At 40.0% G+C, this 17,618-nt stretch overlaps 1 protein-coding gene across 1 annotated transcript in view; it reads right to left on the bottom strand.

The window, feature by feature from the left end:
• Positions 1-1,322: 1,322 nt before the first annotated feature.
• Positions 1,323-17,618, bottom strand: part of SLC5A4 (solute carrier family 5 member 4) — a 37,327-nt gene continuing 21,031 nt past the window's right edge. The window contains exons 9-15 of the mRNA XM_054470593.2: positions 15,707-15,842; positions 13,765-13,872; positions 12,041-12,191; positions 8,530-8,698; positions 7,131-7,346; positions 3,790-3,892; positions 1,323-1,584 (exon numbers count right to left, since the gene is read on the bottom strand). Coding sequence (XP_054326568.2) covers positions 1,373-1,584; positions 3,790-3,892; positions 7,131-7,346; positions 8,530-8,698; positions 12,041-12,191; positions 13,765-13,872; positions 15,707-15,842 — 1,095 coding nt within the window. The 3' untranslated portion in view covers positions 1,323-1,372. The remainder of the gene's footprint in view (positions 1,585-3,789; positions 3,893-7,130; positions 7,347-8,529; positions 8,699-12,040; positions 12,192-13,764; positions 13,873-15,706; positions 15,843-17,618) is intronic.

A 17,618-nucleotide genomic window follows, 5' to 3' on the forward strand; every position in this document is an offset into this window, starting at 1 on the left:
GGGGGAAGCCCCTCATAAAACCATCAGATCTCATGAGAACTCACGATCACAACAGCAGCAGCATGGGGATAACCGCCCTCACAATTCAATTACCTCCCACCAGGTCTTTCCCACAACGCGTGGAGATTATGGGAACTACAATCCATGATGAGAGTTAGGTGAGGACACAGCCAAACCATATCACCTGGTCATTTTCTTTTTAAGTCTTCACATATAAGTGAGATCCTATAGCATTTGTCTTTCTGTGTCTGGCTTATTTCAGCCAGAACATTATTAGCATAATGTTCTGCAGGTTCATCCACATTGTTGCAAGTGGCAGGATTTCCTTCATTTTTATGTCTGAATCGTATTCCATCATGTATATATACAACATTCTCATCATTCATCCATCACAGCACACTTAAATTGTTTCCGTATCTTAGCTATTGTGAATAGTGCTGCAATGAAAAGTTGAACTCATAGAAGCAGAGAGTAGATGATGGTTGCCTGGGGTGAAGGGGTAGGTAACTGGGGAGGTATTAGAGTACAAACCTTCACTCATAAGATGAATATATTCTGAGGGTGCAAAGGATAGCATGGTGAGTGTAGCTAATAATGCTGTATTGTGTGCTTGAAATTTACTAAGAGTCTATCAGTTGTTCTCACCACACACAGAAAAGGTAAACATGTGAGGTGATAGATGTGTTAGTTAACTTGTGGTTGTTGTTTCAGAATGTATACATATATCAAATCATCACGTTGTACATCCTAAATATAAACAATTTTCATTTGTTTACTGTACCTCAATAAAGCTGGAAAAATAGATTTAGACCTGTGTGTCTTGTTTAGACACGTAGAGGTCACTTCACAGTTTTATAAATTATCAACTCTTAGTGACACAAAGGAAAAACAAAAGCAAAATATCAAGTCTGTAGTCATCTCATTGGATAAAATTACCAACTGCTCATTTTTTTTTTTTTTTTTGGCCACACAACATACTATAAAATGAAAATGGCCGGGCGCAGTGGCTCACGCCTGTAATCCCAGCACTTTGGGAGGCCGAGGCAGGTGGATCACGAGGTCAGGAGATCGAGACAATCCTGCCTAACACGGTGAAACCCGGTCTCTATTAAAAATACAAAAAATTAGCCGGGCGTGGTGGCGGGCGCCTGTAGTCCCAGCTACTCCGGAGGCTGAGGCTGGAGAATGGCGTGAACCCGGGAGGCGGAGCTTGCAGTGAGCCGAGATGGCGCCACTGCACTCAGGCCTGGGAGACAGAGCGAGACTCCGTCTCAAAAAAAAAAAAAAAAAAAAAGAAAATCAGAAAATCACTAAAATTATCCTTTGGTTCATTATTAAGAATTATTCATTATTCTAATGGCTCAGATAGAGTTCAGGCATAGTAGCCGTGAATAAAGACCACCACAGCCAGGAGGAGTATGGCATTGATGTTCACTATTGTCCTCCACAAGGGCCTCTCAGACGTGTCTGTGAGCTTCTTGCTCAAGGCTTCCTCCTCCTCCTTGGTTAGCTTGGGTCCCTTCTGCAAACCGCAGAACAAGTCATAAGCTTCCTTGAGGCATCCACGTGATTGCTCAGGATAATCTGGAACAAAGATAAGCAAATGATCGCAGAAGATGTAGATCACAAAGGAACTAGAAATCCTTGTCAGTGTAGTACCTATGACTGTAAAAAACGATTACAATCAGCTGGGAGTGTTAAGAGGAATCCCTGAGAAAATGTAGATAAATTTAATCATATAAAAACAGGCAACTTTTGCATGGCATGAAGTTCAATAAACGAAGTAAAAACAAATGACAAAATGGGGGAAATGTTCGCATATTCTATTACAAAGGGTTTAATATCTTTAATATATAAGAGATTTCTAAAAACAGGTAAGAAAAGGCTATCAACAGCCCCATGTCAGCATATTAGAGAGATGAATAAACAGTTGAAAGAAAAAAGGCACATGGTTCTCAAGCTCACTCAAAAAAGAGAAATGTAAACTAAACATATACCACTTTGTCATCTATCAGTGGGAAAAATACAGAAGTTTCACAACATACTGTGTTAGTGAGTTTGCGTGGAAACAGGCACTCTTCTATATTGTTGCTAGGGAAGCAAGTCCCCTATGGAGGGGAATTAGTAGCGTATTGCAAAATCATATAGGCATGAACCCTTTGACCCAACAACTGAACTCTATCTATCCCCAGCTTACACTGGCAAAAATACAGAAAGACTCATGTATATGGGTATCTATTGCAGCACTGGAAAATTTAATACTTCTAAACTCAAATGTTTATAAAAATCATAATTAAGGTAAGATTATATTTAAAAAGAAATGATAATGAAAATTATACAAATTAAAAGCTGTGAAATTTAAAACAGTATTACTTTGAGGGAAATGTATATGGTCTTATTTATATAGAAAAGAACAATCAAAGAAAAATCAAAAGAAAAACCAAATTTCCAGATTTACCGGAAATGAATGAGTTAATATCCAATTTAGTAAAAAAAAAAAATAAGAGAATCAACCCAAATAATGTAAATGGAAGGGAATACAAATAAAAACAGAAAGAATGAAATAGAAAATAAGGAAAATAATGGAAATGACAAAGCCAGAAGTTAGTTCTTTGAGAAAAGTAAACTAGACAAATCTTTAGTAAGATTAAGAAAAAAGATAAATCACAAAATATACTAGAGATTGAAAGGATAACACAACTATAGAGGCAGCATAGATGGATAAGTAGACACTATGAATAACTTTATGCCAATATATTTACAATGTGCACTAAATGGACACAATCCTAGAAATGTATAATTTTCCAAAAACAATTAATGAAGAAATGGAAACTCTAAATAGTTCCATAGCCATTATATAAATTTGATCAGTAATTAAGATGTGCAACACACACACACACACACACACACACACACACACACACAGCCCTTATGGTATTATTGGCAAAATACCAAAATTCAATGGCAACATTATTTCAATCTTATTGAAATATTTTCATAAAATGGAAAAATGGGCTAATTTCTGATTCATTCTATGATAACTCTATGATCTTAATACCAAAACCGAAGACTTAGTACAAAACCAGAAAACGATAGGCCAGTCATACTCAGGAATGCTGATATAAAAAACCAAAAGGAACAGAAAACCCTGACTCTTCACTTTGAAGAAACCAAACCAAAACAGACAATTATTGTCCAGTTTAAGACAACATATTGTGAAATGCTAAACCTTATCTGAGGTTTAAAAAACCTTAGGTAAACAAAGAGCCAGGGGGATGACTGATGGAGAAATTTTCATGAAGGAAGTCAGATTAGAACTTAGTTTTAAAGAATAAGCATTTTTTTTCCCCTTGGACAGGAGGTAGAAATATTCTAGGGAGCTTGGCGCATGTGGGGAAAAGTGAGAAAACCTGTCTGCCTGGAATAGAGGGTATGTTAGAGAAAATACTGAGAAATAAAGTTGGAGAGAAGGTGGGTCTAGATGCTTATTTGCAGACAATCAAGATTGAACACTTACTATGTAACTAGGAACAGGCGAGTCTGTAACTGATTGTCATCTCAGTAACTGTGGATGGATGATGGGTGGACAAACCAACCAATGGACAGGCAGATGAATAGATGGATTTAATATGTTGTCTTGGTTTTTGGAAAGGTAAAAATTTAAAGTTTCAGTTTGTCATAAATCTAACAGGCTTTTCGGAAGCTGGATTTAATGACATTAAAAGAAAACCATAAACAAGCCTGTGCACAGAGTTCCTACATGAAAACCAAATGTAAACCAAATATTACCTTCTTCAACGCCGTCATCTGTTTCTTCCTTACTTTTCTCTTCTGCATCTATATCGATTCGCTCCTCTGTACTGTTCCGAAGAACCCAGCACAGGCGGTACAGCTGAAACAGGGACCATACGAAAGTGCATTAGTAATAGGCAAATGTTTGCAATAATATAATGGAATGGTACCTTTGTTTATTGCCTGGTTTTTTAAAAAAATCAAACCATACAGGAGAATATAGATCACAAAGAAAAGGCCTCCTACCACACTCACTCACCAAAACACACTAATCATTTTACATTTTTTTCTGTTTTTAATTCTTCTGGTTGCTATTTAGAACTTCAAGTGATATATTTAAAAATACCTACTTCTGGATTTGTAATTTCAGCAAAGTTGAAGATTTAGCTAACATACACTATACCCCAGCTTCACTCATTGTCCTTAACATCCAACAGTTATTAGCCACATCATGATTTCCTTCAGTTTATCTAGTGGTTGCTTTTATAACTTTCAAACTATCTTCTTAAATTCTATTTCTGGATCCATCACATTTGGCTGGTATCTATGTACTATTCTTGAATTCCAGTTGCAATTAGTACCCTTACACACTCCTTTTCCTAACCCACCTCCAAACTTCTGTCAGCTATACCATTATTTTAAACTATTATGCTTTATATAATTTTTATTATTTTCTGTAAATATATTAAGATTTCCATGGTTAGTCTGTATGTTGATTTAAGCATTTGAAAATAAATAGAATTGATGGTGTATGTATTGATTGGACACAAGTAAATATCAGCCCTGGGTCATTCTAAGGAAATTGCTCCAAGTATCAATGTTTTTGTTTTGTTTTCAATAAGAAGGAGTTTCTATCTTGTTGCCCAGCTGGAGTGCAATGGTGCGATCTCGGCTCACTGCAACCTCCGCCTCCTGGGTTCAAGCAATTCTCCTGCCTCAGCCTCCCGAGTAGCTGGGATTACTAAGGGTGACTGCCACCATGCCCGGCTAATCTTTGTATTTTTAGTAGAGATGGGGTTTCACTATGTTTTTGGCCAGGCTGGTTTCAAACTCCGACCTCAGATGATCCACCCACCTTGGCCTCCCAAAGTGCTGGGATGACAGGCGTGAGCCACTGCGCCCAGCCTATCAATGGGTTTTAAACCTTTATAATCTATCATATTCTAAGTTATACTTCATTTTAATTTGGCTCATGACTTTCTTGTACAAATTTACTAGAATTCGTAATTGGTTTTATTTGTTCTTGACATAACATATGCCTTTACCTTCTCACTAAGATTCCTAATCATATCTTCATAAGCTCTTATTCACAGGATTTCTTGTATTAGATCCACTTTCTTTGTTAAAAACTCTCTTCATGGGAGTCCTTCAATTTCTGTTTAATTACGCATAGCGTAATTTCTAGTTTTGCTGAAAGACTATCATCCTAGGAAATCTCATTTCTGCACTGTTAGGCTAGATTCACAACAGTTTTCATGACTTTCTCTGAAATAACCATGATATTTATCAGTCTATTTTGGAAGTTAAGCCTTGTAGCATATTAATGAAACATTAACATAAATCAGAAAAATGGTCTCACTGGTCCTTCAGACAGTATTTTTTTCCTAAAAATTAGTAATAAAATTGGTTACTTCTATTGGCAAATAAGAATTTAACATATATATATTTAAAAACTATGATATGTTTTCTAGTGTTCTTTCATCTAACTCAATATTCAGCGTAAATATTTAGTTAGGAATTTCAGTGACATGTCCTTTGTAAAACATTTTGAGCTGTGCTGTATTTCAGGTTTCCCATCCACACATAATCTACTGGCCACTTCTCAGGAAAATATATAAAGAAGCATTGCTTCAAAAATTGTGAGTGATAAATTCAAAGTACATAAAAGCTACACATGTTTAGTCATAAATTCAAACAATTCAAACAGTATTAGTATATAAGCAGTATTTATATTTTAGAAATAATTAATTAATATTTGCTGGGCCCCTAGAGTGTCTCCCCACTCCCTGAGATGCCTCTTGTTGAAAATCTTAGGTGGGTATGCCCTAAGATTTTTTTTGTATGCTTAGACAAACATCTATATGCCTACATGTGTTTTATTTCAGAAAGTGCTATTATACATTATTATATTATTCTGCACATATTTTTCCACTTAACCATATTATGAACTTTTTTTTCAAAGCGAATAATAGAGCTCCCTCATGTTTCTAAACAGCTGCATAATGTTCAATGCACTGTGTTTGTGTGTTCATTCCCTTCATGATGAAATCTGGATTTTCTCGCAGCTATTTCCTATTTGAAAACTTTTGCAGAGAAAATCCTTATACACATATTTTTCCTACTTGAACAAGTATTTATACACAGTAAGCTCCTAAAACTGGGATTGTTGCTTCATAAGTATTCATAAGTATTTATCCATAAATACTACCCAATTGCTCTACTATAAATTATAAAATCTATACACTCTCCAACAGTTTTGGACTGTGGGAATTTTCCCACAACACTAATATCAACCACTAACATTAAATATTATTCATATTAAACATTTTTGCCAAATTGAAAGGCAAAAATGCATCTCATTATTCTATTCTTTCTTTTCCTGCCCCCTGGTACCATGTACTTTCTCCCCATCTCTGTGCCAGTCAGTGTTCATGCTGTATATGAAATCCTATTGACCCAAACAGGCACAGCCCAGATGACAGCTCTGCTGTGAAGTCTTTCCCAGTGTCTTTGGAAACACCAATTATTCTCTTCCTGGTGTCCTATGACAATGCTGTAGATTGACTTTCCAACTACACTGTGCAGTTTACAAAATATAATGTCCATTTTCTAATCCCTTACTTTTTAATTCACTGGTGTTTTGCACATACTAGGTGCAAATTGTTCTTTATTTCAGTGACTGAATGATAATCTTTTAGGGTTCTTCTAGCTCTAGAGGTACAAGGAATACATTTCCTGGAACTCATACATTCACACAATAAAAGGCAAAGAACTCTTTTTTTTTTTTTTTGAGACAGTGTCTCGCTCTGTCACCCAGGTTGGAGTGCAGTGGCCCGATCTCGGCTCACTGCAAGCTCCGCCTCCCAGGTTCATGCCATTCTCCTGCCTCAGCCTCCCGAGTAGCTGGGATTACAGGTGCCCGCCACCACACCCAGCTAATTTTTTGTATTTTTAGTAGAGACAAGGTTTCACCATGTTAGCCAGGATGGTCTCAATCTCCTCACCTCGTGATCCGCCTGCCTTGGCCTCCCAAAGTGCTGGGATTACGGGCGTGAGCCACTGCGCCCGGCCAAGAACTCTTATTTAAAATTAGCATATATCCATTACTCATCACTCACATGTATATCAGGAATGGGTTTTGTTAAGAGGGAAATTCCCAGGGTGACCAGCATGGACCCAAAAAAGAGAACGATGGAAAAGTACAGATAGTGCACTCCACAGATAATCTTGGGACAGTTACTGGGAGCCAAGCAACTCCCTGTTCCATAAGCAAACTCTGTTATCATACGAATGAGGCCCATCGCAAGTCCAACCATTAGACCCCAGAATGCTCCCTGCAAAAGAAGCAAGAAGAAAATCAGAATGTTTAGAAAATATGAGAAGCTTATGAGAAGCTTATTCAAGTAAGTCATCATTATAATCCTGCCTGCTTTCTCAGTTAAGGACCAACAAATGGCTAACCTTGGGCAAAAGGTTACCAATGTAGGGAAAATTGCAAATACATGTGCTTCTTAGTTGGATGCTGCTTTCCATGGTCCTGAACTGTACATACCCCTGCACCATCGTTGATTCTCCAACACCAGGACACTACTGTCTACACTGACCCAAGCTGAAGTTTTCCTTGACTTTTGTTTCATAGTTAGATCAAAACACTTGTGATTTATTTAATAAAATAAGCAGAAGTATCAATTATGTTACACAATTTCCAGAGCTGATATTAGGTAGTTTTGAGAGTTCTATGAAGCTCTTGATAATTTATTTCTGTGAGGAGTTGATGGGGGTGGAAACATGTGTCTGTTCCTCTTCTCAAGATGTTATGTTTTAGAAAAACAGTATTGCATGGAGATTAATGGTATGAGCTTTGGATGGAAGAAGATCTAAGCCTGAATACCAAGATCCCACTTACTAATATTAAGTAACATGTGGAAAGCACATAGATACTAACCCCTCTGCACCTGTTCCTCATCTGAAAATCATAATAGTAAGGCTAGTACTAAGGAACAATTGAAAGATTAAGGGTACATGACCCACAATAATCAATTAATTACATATATCACAATAGTAATGAACACAATTTGAATTCTTACTAGTGTGGTAGGTTTTCTTCTAAGAATTTCACATATTTTATCTCACTTAATCCTCACAACAATCCCACAGGATAGGTGCTATCATTATCTTCATTTTACAGAGACTCAAGTAATTTGCTTAGGATCACAATACGATTAGGTGGTATAGCCATGATTGGGCCCTGGCAGTCTGCCTCCCAAACATGTTCCTCAACTCTGCACCATGTATGTACGTAATATTTTGTAAGAAACATATAAAGGCTGTACTATGAATGTGCGCTATATTTTTATACTTTAGCAAGGATCAGGAATTGTGGCTGACCTCAACTAAAATTAAGATGGGCCATGACTTGCATAAATAGGGTAGAAAGAATGTATTTTGATGCCCCAGTGAAATAAATGATTTTTTTCTCACTCCAGCAGGGAATTTTTTTTTCCAGTTTTCACTCACCTGTTCATTGACTCTTTTACAGAAGATGGCAAGCACAAAGACAGCTGCAATTGGAGGCCCAAGGTAGCTAGAAATTGATTCTGTGTAATGGATTAGTTGTCCATTTCGAGACATTTGTACCAATGGGACCCACACAATGCTCACAACAGTTAATAGAAGAACAAATATCCTGAGAAGAAAACAACATAATTTAAACATTAAACAAAAGCACTATAGTTACTTCCATTGTGCTTTAGTTCTAGCATTCATTCTTGTTGTCACTCATTGATTTTCCAAACAAAATCAAGCTCCTTGACCATACATAAACCCATGCTGTGCTTAATGGTGATCTTTTAGTAAAATGCCAATAAAGCAATTGCTTGTCTATAATTAATCATAATAGCTTCATCTATGAGATTAAATATCTATTCATGAAGATAGTTAAAATATCAGTGATTAATAACTCCAAAGCACTACATGTAGTATATCAATTGGAAATAAATACCACACTATTTCTATTAACCAGCAATTATTTGTATGATAAAGAAAGCAGACTTCCATTTTTTGTTCTTTTCCTGGCTTGCAGGAACAAAGTTTGTTTGCATAGGTTAGAATGGAAACAGCTTCTATCTCAGAATGCTGAGTAAATCAGCAAGAAATACTAACTTGTGCATTTTACTACTTGAGTACTTCAGCAGGTAAAAAGTGTGTTAAAGGCTCCTGTTGTCCAGGGAGCATGACTTCTTCACCTTTCTAAACTCCAGCATTGTCTGTGCTTGTTCTGTGAGTAAATGAACCAACACAATTTACTGGAATGTGCATAAAAGGCCATTCATCTCTCTCTGCTCACATGAAACAGAGAAGCAGTTGTGGGGTGGAGGAAGGAACAAGCATTTGGGCAGGAGACTGAAGCACAAATGTCTCATTTAAATGTTACAAAATCACTGCATCCTTGCAACAACTAATTGTGATAAACTATGGGAAGTCTTAGCATAATGCCTAAACCACAGTAAGGATTCAATAAATTACACTTACTGTTGGTATTTTTTAATCACCATTGGAAGGCAAATCACGTGCTTTCCCAACTCGTTCAGTTCCAGTTTCCTATCACATGTAGAATAAAATCCTGTCTCGTTATGACTTCAATAGCCCTGGATGACCTCACCTCCAGGCACCTTTCTGACCTTGCTCTTCACTGTTCCACTGGCTTCTCATGGATGAACCTCACTCCTGGTTGTTCTCAAACATACCACATACGCGACTATGGGAGGAAAGCAGCCCTCATTGTTCCTACCCCCAGAGCACCATGGGGCTCACTCCCACACTTCCTGCATTGCAGACTCTGCTCAGATGCCACCTCCTCAGAGAGGACTCCCTGAGCACCTGGATGAGGTTGCTTCCATCCTTTTTTCCTGCTTTAATTGTCTTTCTAGCGCCTCTGGTCACCTGAGGTAGCATACCTTTATTAATTGTCTATCTTCCTGACAAAGGCATACATTCCACGAGGCAGGAATTTTAAAAACATACGTGTTTTTTTCCTATTTGTGTTTTGTGGGATAGTAGACATTTGATAACAGAGAGAGAGAGGGGGGAAAAGAAAAAGTTATTACTTTATCATTGAGACTTAAGGAGGATGTGTGTCCAAGATCATATACCTATCAGTGGGACGACTGCATCTTGGGCCTCCTGAACACCAACCAGTACCTTCTCTACTACAGGTACACTCCTGCCCTCCTGTACTCCCTCTCCTACAGCATTTGTTCAGAGTCAAGCTCTGGGCCAAGTGAGGCCTTTGGGTTTTTCCCCCAAGTGTTTAATTTACTAAAGCTATTGTTACTGTCACCAACAAAGTACAGTCTTTTAAAATAGTTGGTCAGTTTCTCTTGATACCAATTTCTTTGAAAAGAGTAGACAAATTCTGATATCTTACTACAGTGGAACATCACAGAGTAAGAAATTACACTACCGCTACACATAGCAGTACGGTTGAATGTTGCAAACATAACATGAGCAAAAGAAGCCGTATTTCGGCAGGTGGCGGTGGCTCACGCCTGTAATCCCAGGACTTTGGGAGGCTGAGGTGGGCGGATCACAAGGTAAAGAGATCGAGACCATCTGGCCAACATGGTGAAACCCCGTCTCTACTAAAATACAAAAATTAGTTGGGCATGGTGGTGCGTGCCTGTAGTCCCAGCTACTCAGGAGGCTGAGGCAGGAGAATTGCTTGAACTCTGGAGGCAGAGGTTGCAGTGAGCCAAGATCAAGCCACTGCACTCCAGCCTGGGCGACAGAGCAAGACTCTGTCTTGAAAAAAAAAATTGTATTTCAAGGGATACAAATTCAATTATTCTACCTATAATAGCCTGAAGTTGGAAAAGACTAAGCTATAGCATCACAAGTCACAGTGGTTAGCTTTGGAATGATGTGGCCCAAGATGAACGAACTTCTGGGTGCTGGTAATTTCCATGTCTTGACTTGATCGATGGTTACATGGGTCCTCACTTGGTGACACATCTCTGAGCTGTGCATCCATGTTTTAACTGTTTTCTTTATGTGTGCTGTACTTTGATTTTTAAAACATTTTACAAAATGCTATGACAGGCCAGGGGTGGTGGGTCACACCTGTAGTCCCAGCACTTTGGGAGGCCGAGGAGAATGGATCACCCAAGGTCAGGAGTTTGAGCCCGGCCAAGGATGTGAATCCCTATCTCTACTAAAAATGCAAAAAATTATCTGGGCATGGTGGCGGGCACCTGTAATCCCAGTTGCTCAGGAGGCTGAGGCAGGAGAATCGCTTGAACCCGGGAGGCGGCAGTTGCAGTGAACCGGGAGCACGCCATTGCACTCCAGCCTGGGCAAAAAGAGTGAAACTTTGTCTCAAAAAAAAAAAAAAATGCTATGACAATATAGGGTCTTCTCGAAAATTGTGAAGGGGAAAAAGGACATTCTGGTATCGACTTTTTCCTCTTGTTTCCCTCCATCTCACTTCCACTATCTTCAAGGCCCCCAGGCTGCTCAGGGTCCTCTGGGTTGACTTAACTCTCCAAGCATCCTCTTGGAATTAGTCCCTTACCTGCTCCTTTGTAACACAGCCCAATCATTAATGAATATGACTGATAAACTCCTCTGTGTTCATGTGTGGAAGACTTAATCCATTACCTCCATGTGATATACACGGAAACTGCTAGAGACAATGCATTCACCTATCAGAGTAGGTGGGAATTTTACACCCCATTAAAATACTGGTGGAGTTTTATGAAGATGTGGACAGGGGGGTGATGTGAGGAGGGGAAGAAATAAGAGCCATTCAGAAGCATTTGAAAGACTGAAAAAGTGTTTATTTCATTTAAAGGTATGGTTCAAATGTTTGTATCTGGAAAGTGATCACTTGAATTCAATGTACTCCAATGTCTCTTCCCCCTACCCAGATGCTATGATTACTTTCACCAAAGCCAAAGGCAAGGGAACTCTAGTTCACTTCTACGTCTGTACTTCTCCAGAGGATTCTAGGTGGGAACCAGGGTTCACTCACCGTCCAGCTATCAGGAGCTCTTTCTCCGACGCTTGCTTCCGCATCTTGGTGTAGAGGTCAATGGTGAAGAGGGTGCTGGCGCTGTTGAAGATGGAGGTCAGGGAGCTCATGAGAGAGGCCAGCATGACCGAAAGCATCAGGCCTCGCAGTCCTGGAGCCAGGAAAGGGTACAAACACTGGTTAGTGGCTGGACACCGCCTTGCTAAACCAGAGCGTTGAAAGGTAAAAGCATCATCTGGAACATAGGTTAACTGATGTCCTTATCAATACACATCAGCATGTGGAGTTTTCTGCATATCTTCCTGGTCACCTGAGAATAATCCAGTATAAATAAGTCAGGCACAGAAAGACAAAACATCACATATTCTCACTTACTTCTGCCATCTAAAAATAAAAAGCAATTGAACTCATGGATGTAGAGAGCAGAAGGATGGTTACCAGAGGCTGGGAAGGGTAGTGGGGGACTAGGGGTGGCAGCGGGGATGGTTAATGGGTACAAAAAAAAGAGAGAAAGAATGAATAAGACCTACTGTTTGATAGCACAGCAGGGTAACCATAATCAGTAATAACTTAATTGTACATTTTAAAATAAAGAGTGTAATTGAATTGTTTGTAACTCAAAAAATAAACGCTTGAGGGGACGGATTAAAGCAAAAAGAATTTTAGTCCTAAACATGAACTTAGAGATCATCTACTGGAACCCAGTTTTAGAAGAGAGGAAACAACATCACACCATCTTTCTTTGGGTAGGGACTGTTGGCTTCCTGAAAACTTAAGAGAACTGGAGAGGAAGAAGTCCAGTAGGCAGTTCTGCTAAACAAGTCTTTGGAGAGGCAAAGCCAAGAGTTTTGAGCCATGATGGGAACTTCATCCTCCAGTTCCCTCTGCCCATTAGTAACGGCCCTAAGCCTCCTAGGACAGAGTGTGTGTGGATGGGAAGCATGTGGTGTCATGGTTGTGGGCCCTGGTCTCTTCCTCCCTCCTGTGTGTAAGGGTGGAGGAAGGTGGAAGAAACATAGCCAACCCTTGATGGGGTAGGAGATCACCTGGTCAAGTCCTGAGCTCTGTACCCTGTTCCATTTCTGTTCACCACAGCAGTGATCACCTTCTGGCATCCTAATAATTTACGTATTTCCTATGTGGTTTATTTTCTATCTCATACTACTAGATTTTGAGTTCCAAGAGGTAGGGGACTTTGTGCCTATTTCATTGATGTTTTGTTAGCACCAAAGCAGTGCCTGGCACTTAGTAGGCACTCAGTAAATAGTTGGAGATTAAATAGATTGAGATCTATTATTTGGTTATCACTAGCCCCAAAAATGCCCCCCAAAAAGCATAATAAATAGTTTATTCTATGTGGTTTATCTGGTTATCACTAGGCCCCAAAAAGCAGAAAAAATAGTTTACCTCTAGGTCTTGTGTTTACAAGTTTATGACTACGCAACTCTTTTATTGACAAATGGATCATTTAATTTGTTCTTGGCTGCCTCAGAAAACAGTCCTGAATCTGAAGGAGTAAGAATTCTTCTAACAGTAATTGTACCTGGTTCATCTCTGAAATTTTCAGGCCTAGCATAGAGCTGGTAACCTGTGGAAGGTGCTCAAGAAATGTCTGATGAGTTGGATTGAATTAATGGAAGGTACAAGAATTGCACCATAACCCTTCCTCGAGGCCCGTCTGTAGACAGGCCTCTGGGGCTGTCCCAGCAGGGACATTTTCCTACCTTGGGGCATCAGTTCCAGCACCATCGTTGGGTATGCATAGTTAGTGCAGCCAACATCAACGCCACAGTGTTTCACGCATTCAGAAGGTACCACACATGCTACCATATCTGGGGAAGAATTCAGAAGTGAGTCCAGTGAGGCCCAAATAGGCAAAACCAACAACCATTAAACAAAGAGAAAAGTTGAAAGATCATAAGGAAGGAAAGACATTTGCCTGGAAACTGGAGATTCAATTTTGAACTCCATACCATAGATCTGGCCCCTCTATGCCCAAAACACAACCCCAAGTATCTCATCCCCATAGCCCCTTGCACTGACCCATGGGACAGGGACTCCCATGGGACGTGGCCTAGCAAGAGCATTTGAGCAAAGAGAGGGAGTGGACCCCATCCTCTGGGAAAACAGCAAAAGAAGAAATTCTTCTGGGAACACAGAACTCCAGAGACTGACAACAGCAGCAACAGGAAGTTAGGTCCTGCGTGCAGTCACATTTAGTCTAGTATCTTTCACCTGCATCTAAGAAGAGGTGTTGCTTGTGATGGTCAGTTGGGTGACTGTCCCATGTGTGATGATGCCTCACCTCTGTGGCAGTTGCACAATACCTTGTTGGTTTTTTGTTTTTGCTTAAACAACCTTATGACAACAGACAGGAAGAATTGATAAAGAATCACCCAGAAAAATAACACCTCAGCACATCAGCTTCTTTTCATTCCTTCCTAATCCTTTTCTATAGAGACATGTCTTTTTCGTAAAACTATGGTAGTTGTTGAGACATTGTTTTGCAAGTTTCTTTTTACATTTAATATAACCTCAGTATTTTCCCAAGTTTTGAGATAGTCTTCAGTCTCCTGTTTTCATTTTTCCATAAAGGAGGTGCACAATAATTTCTTTGGCCATTCCCCACTAGTTAGATACCTACACTTTTTTTTTTTTTTTAAGAGATGGGGTCTCACTCTGTCACCCAAGCTGTAGTGCAATGGTGCAATCATAGTTCACTGTAGCCTTGAACTCCTGGGCTCAAGCAATCCTCCCGCCTCAGCCTCCCAAGCAGCTGAGACTACAGAACACATCACCATGCCTAGCTACTTTATCTTATTGTTTTAGAGATGGGATCTTGCTGTATTGCTCAGGCTGGTCTCAAAGTCCTGGGCCTCAAGTGATTCTCCTGCCTCAGCCTCCCAAGTAGGCGAGATTACAGGCGTGAGCATTCTTTACCCTTATAAACAACATTACAAAGCTCCAGTAAGAAGTGTTGTTGGTCCCTTGATGTTCACTTAACAAGATTTCAGTGAACTCAACTGATGCCCAGTTGAGAAAACATGAAGTGGATTCAGTGTTGTCTGATGGATTACCCCAATAAAAATGAGTCCTTGATTAGCCAAGAAAGATTTGGTTATATTTCCTTCACTTTTCATAATAAAGAAAGGAAGTTGAATTTTTTTAAGGAAGATTTTTAACACTAGCAGTTACTCTTAGCTGACTCAGAAATTTACATATCCTCAAACAACCTGATTCCAAAGCAGTGAAAATTGATTCAGTTCTCCAGTTTTCTCAGAGGGACCAAGACCTTCTCAGTCAGAGATGTCACCAAACTCAGACAGTACAGCTCACTTGACTCAAATTAACCCAATTCTACCTCATCCTGCAGTGTCCTTTTGCCATATTCTCTGGACTTCCTTAAATCTAAGCAACTCATGAAGACGGAACTCACAGACTCAAATGTCTATGAGACAGGCAGATGGTATGAAAAGGATAAAGGAACAGAGCATCCAATATGCCAAATTTTCCTGCCTTTGACCGCTGTGCAGGCTGCTCCCTCCACCTGGAAGTCTGCTTTTACTTCCTTCCAGAATGGATTTTCTCAAGGTTTTATGACATTTTAGAAACACTTCTCAGAATACAAGCATAAAAAAAGAGAGAACATACGGATTCAGGGCTTACCTGTGTACAGGATGCGGCTGATCATCCCCGGCATCACCATGAGGAACATGGGCAGCAGCTTCAGGTAAGCACACATAATGCAAGCAGCCTTCACGTGAGACATGTCCTTGCCACACAGGCAGCGCTGCACAATGACCTGCCCGGAGAACGTGACACACTCGTGAAACAAACCAGGGGATGATTTCAAAGGCAGTCAGCGTCCCTTTCCAGAGTTTAATGTTGCAACAAGAAATGATGTGGACCAGTATACCAAAGAGCTATCTGCACTCCTGTGTTCACTGCAGCACTATTCACAATAGCCAACATGTGGAGTCAGCCTGAGTGTCCATCAGCGGATGAATGGATAAAGAAAATATGCATAATACACAATGCAAAACCATTCAGCCATACACAACAATGGAGCCCTGTCATTTGCAGCGACATGGATGGAACCGGAGGTCATTACATTAAGTGAAATAAGCCAGGCACAGAAAGACAAATGTCACACATTCTCACTCATTCTCACTTCCTGAGGCGTAGCTTAGGAAGATATTGAAGGCTTTGATTTGCCCTGAAAGACGGAATAAACTAAGAAAGAAGACAATAGGCGATACTGGAATAAGGAGAAATAACCGGAGTAGGGCAAAAATGAATTCCCAAAGATGATAGTGAAGGGGTCATTGGATAAGGTTGGGCACCAGAGGGAGTGCTGCCAGACTGTGAGAGGGCAAAGACTCCAGGAGAACCTTTCATTCAATGAGTAATAATTAGGAAGAAAATTCAAAATGAAAAATTAAGAATTGGCCAGGTGCGGTGGCTCACACCTGTAATTGCAGCACTTTGGGAGGCCGAGACAGAAGGATTGCTGGAGTCCAGGAGTTTGAGACCAGCCTAGGCAACATAGTGAGACCCTGTCTCTATTTAAAAAATAATGGTTTTTAAAAAGAAAGAAAACAGGAATTAAAATTATTAATTCCAGGAACAAAAAAAAAAGCTAAGGAAAAGTCAGGCAGTATACATCACATGGTTCAGCTGTGAATTACATTCAGGTAGTCACAAAAATGGTGGCACTGAATGCTGATCGCTCCAAAATTGTGATTGACAGCTATTGGGAGGATGGGGGAACAGGTGTGCTTGCATGGGGCTGAGAAGGGAAAGTTGAAAGACAGCTAAACTCTCATCCTTCATCACAGGGAAGCCAACAATAAAATCCTAAAACTAAGACGGAGCAACACAAGCATTTATCTGAATCACTTGGGGATCAAGTTAATGAGCAGATTCCAATTCAAAGGGTCTAGATAGGGTTATAGGGTCTGAGAGCATTTATTCCTAGTGAGCTCCAAGGTGATTCCATGTTGATGGCTCACAGACTGCACACTGAGCACAAGGATTTAGGGAACAAATAAATGCCAAAACACTTACTTAAAAGAGCTGAAAGCATTTGCCTCTGAAGGACAAGAAATAGGGTAGAAAGCAGGGCACCATGCAGCTATTTTTACATAGCAAGCTTTGTGGAAGTGTTTGACTCTTTAAGCTGGGTGTGGTGGCTCACCCCTGTAATCCCAGCACTTTGAGAGGCCGAGGTGGGCAGATCACCTGAGGTCAGGTGTTTGAGACCAGTCTGGCCAACATGGTGAAACCCCGTCTCTACTGAAAATACAAAAATTAGCTGGGCGTTGTGGTGCGCACCTGTAATCCCAGCTACTTGGGAGGCTGAGGCAGGAGAATCACTTGAACTTCGGAGGTAGAGGTTGCACTGAGCTGAGATCATGCCACTGCACTCCAGCCTGGGTGACAGAGTGAGCGAGACTCCATCTCAAAAAAACACAAAAAACAAAAACAAAGAAGTGTTTGACTCTTTAAACGATGTGTGTGCAAAATGGAAACTAAATGTTTTTCTATGAGACAAGAAAGAACAACAAACACATGTACA

Source organism: Pongo pygmaeus, chromosome 23 (genome assembly GCF_028885625.2).
Source record: "Pongo pygmaeus isolate AG05252 chromosome 23, NHGRI_mPonPyg2-v2.0_pri, whole genome shotgun sequence".
Lineage (NCBI taxonomy): Eukaryota > Metazoa > Chordata > Mammalia > Primates > Hominidae > Pongo > Pongo pygmaeus.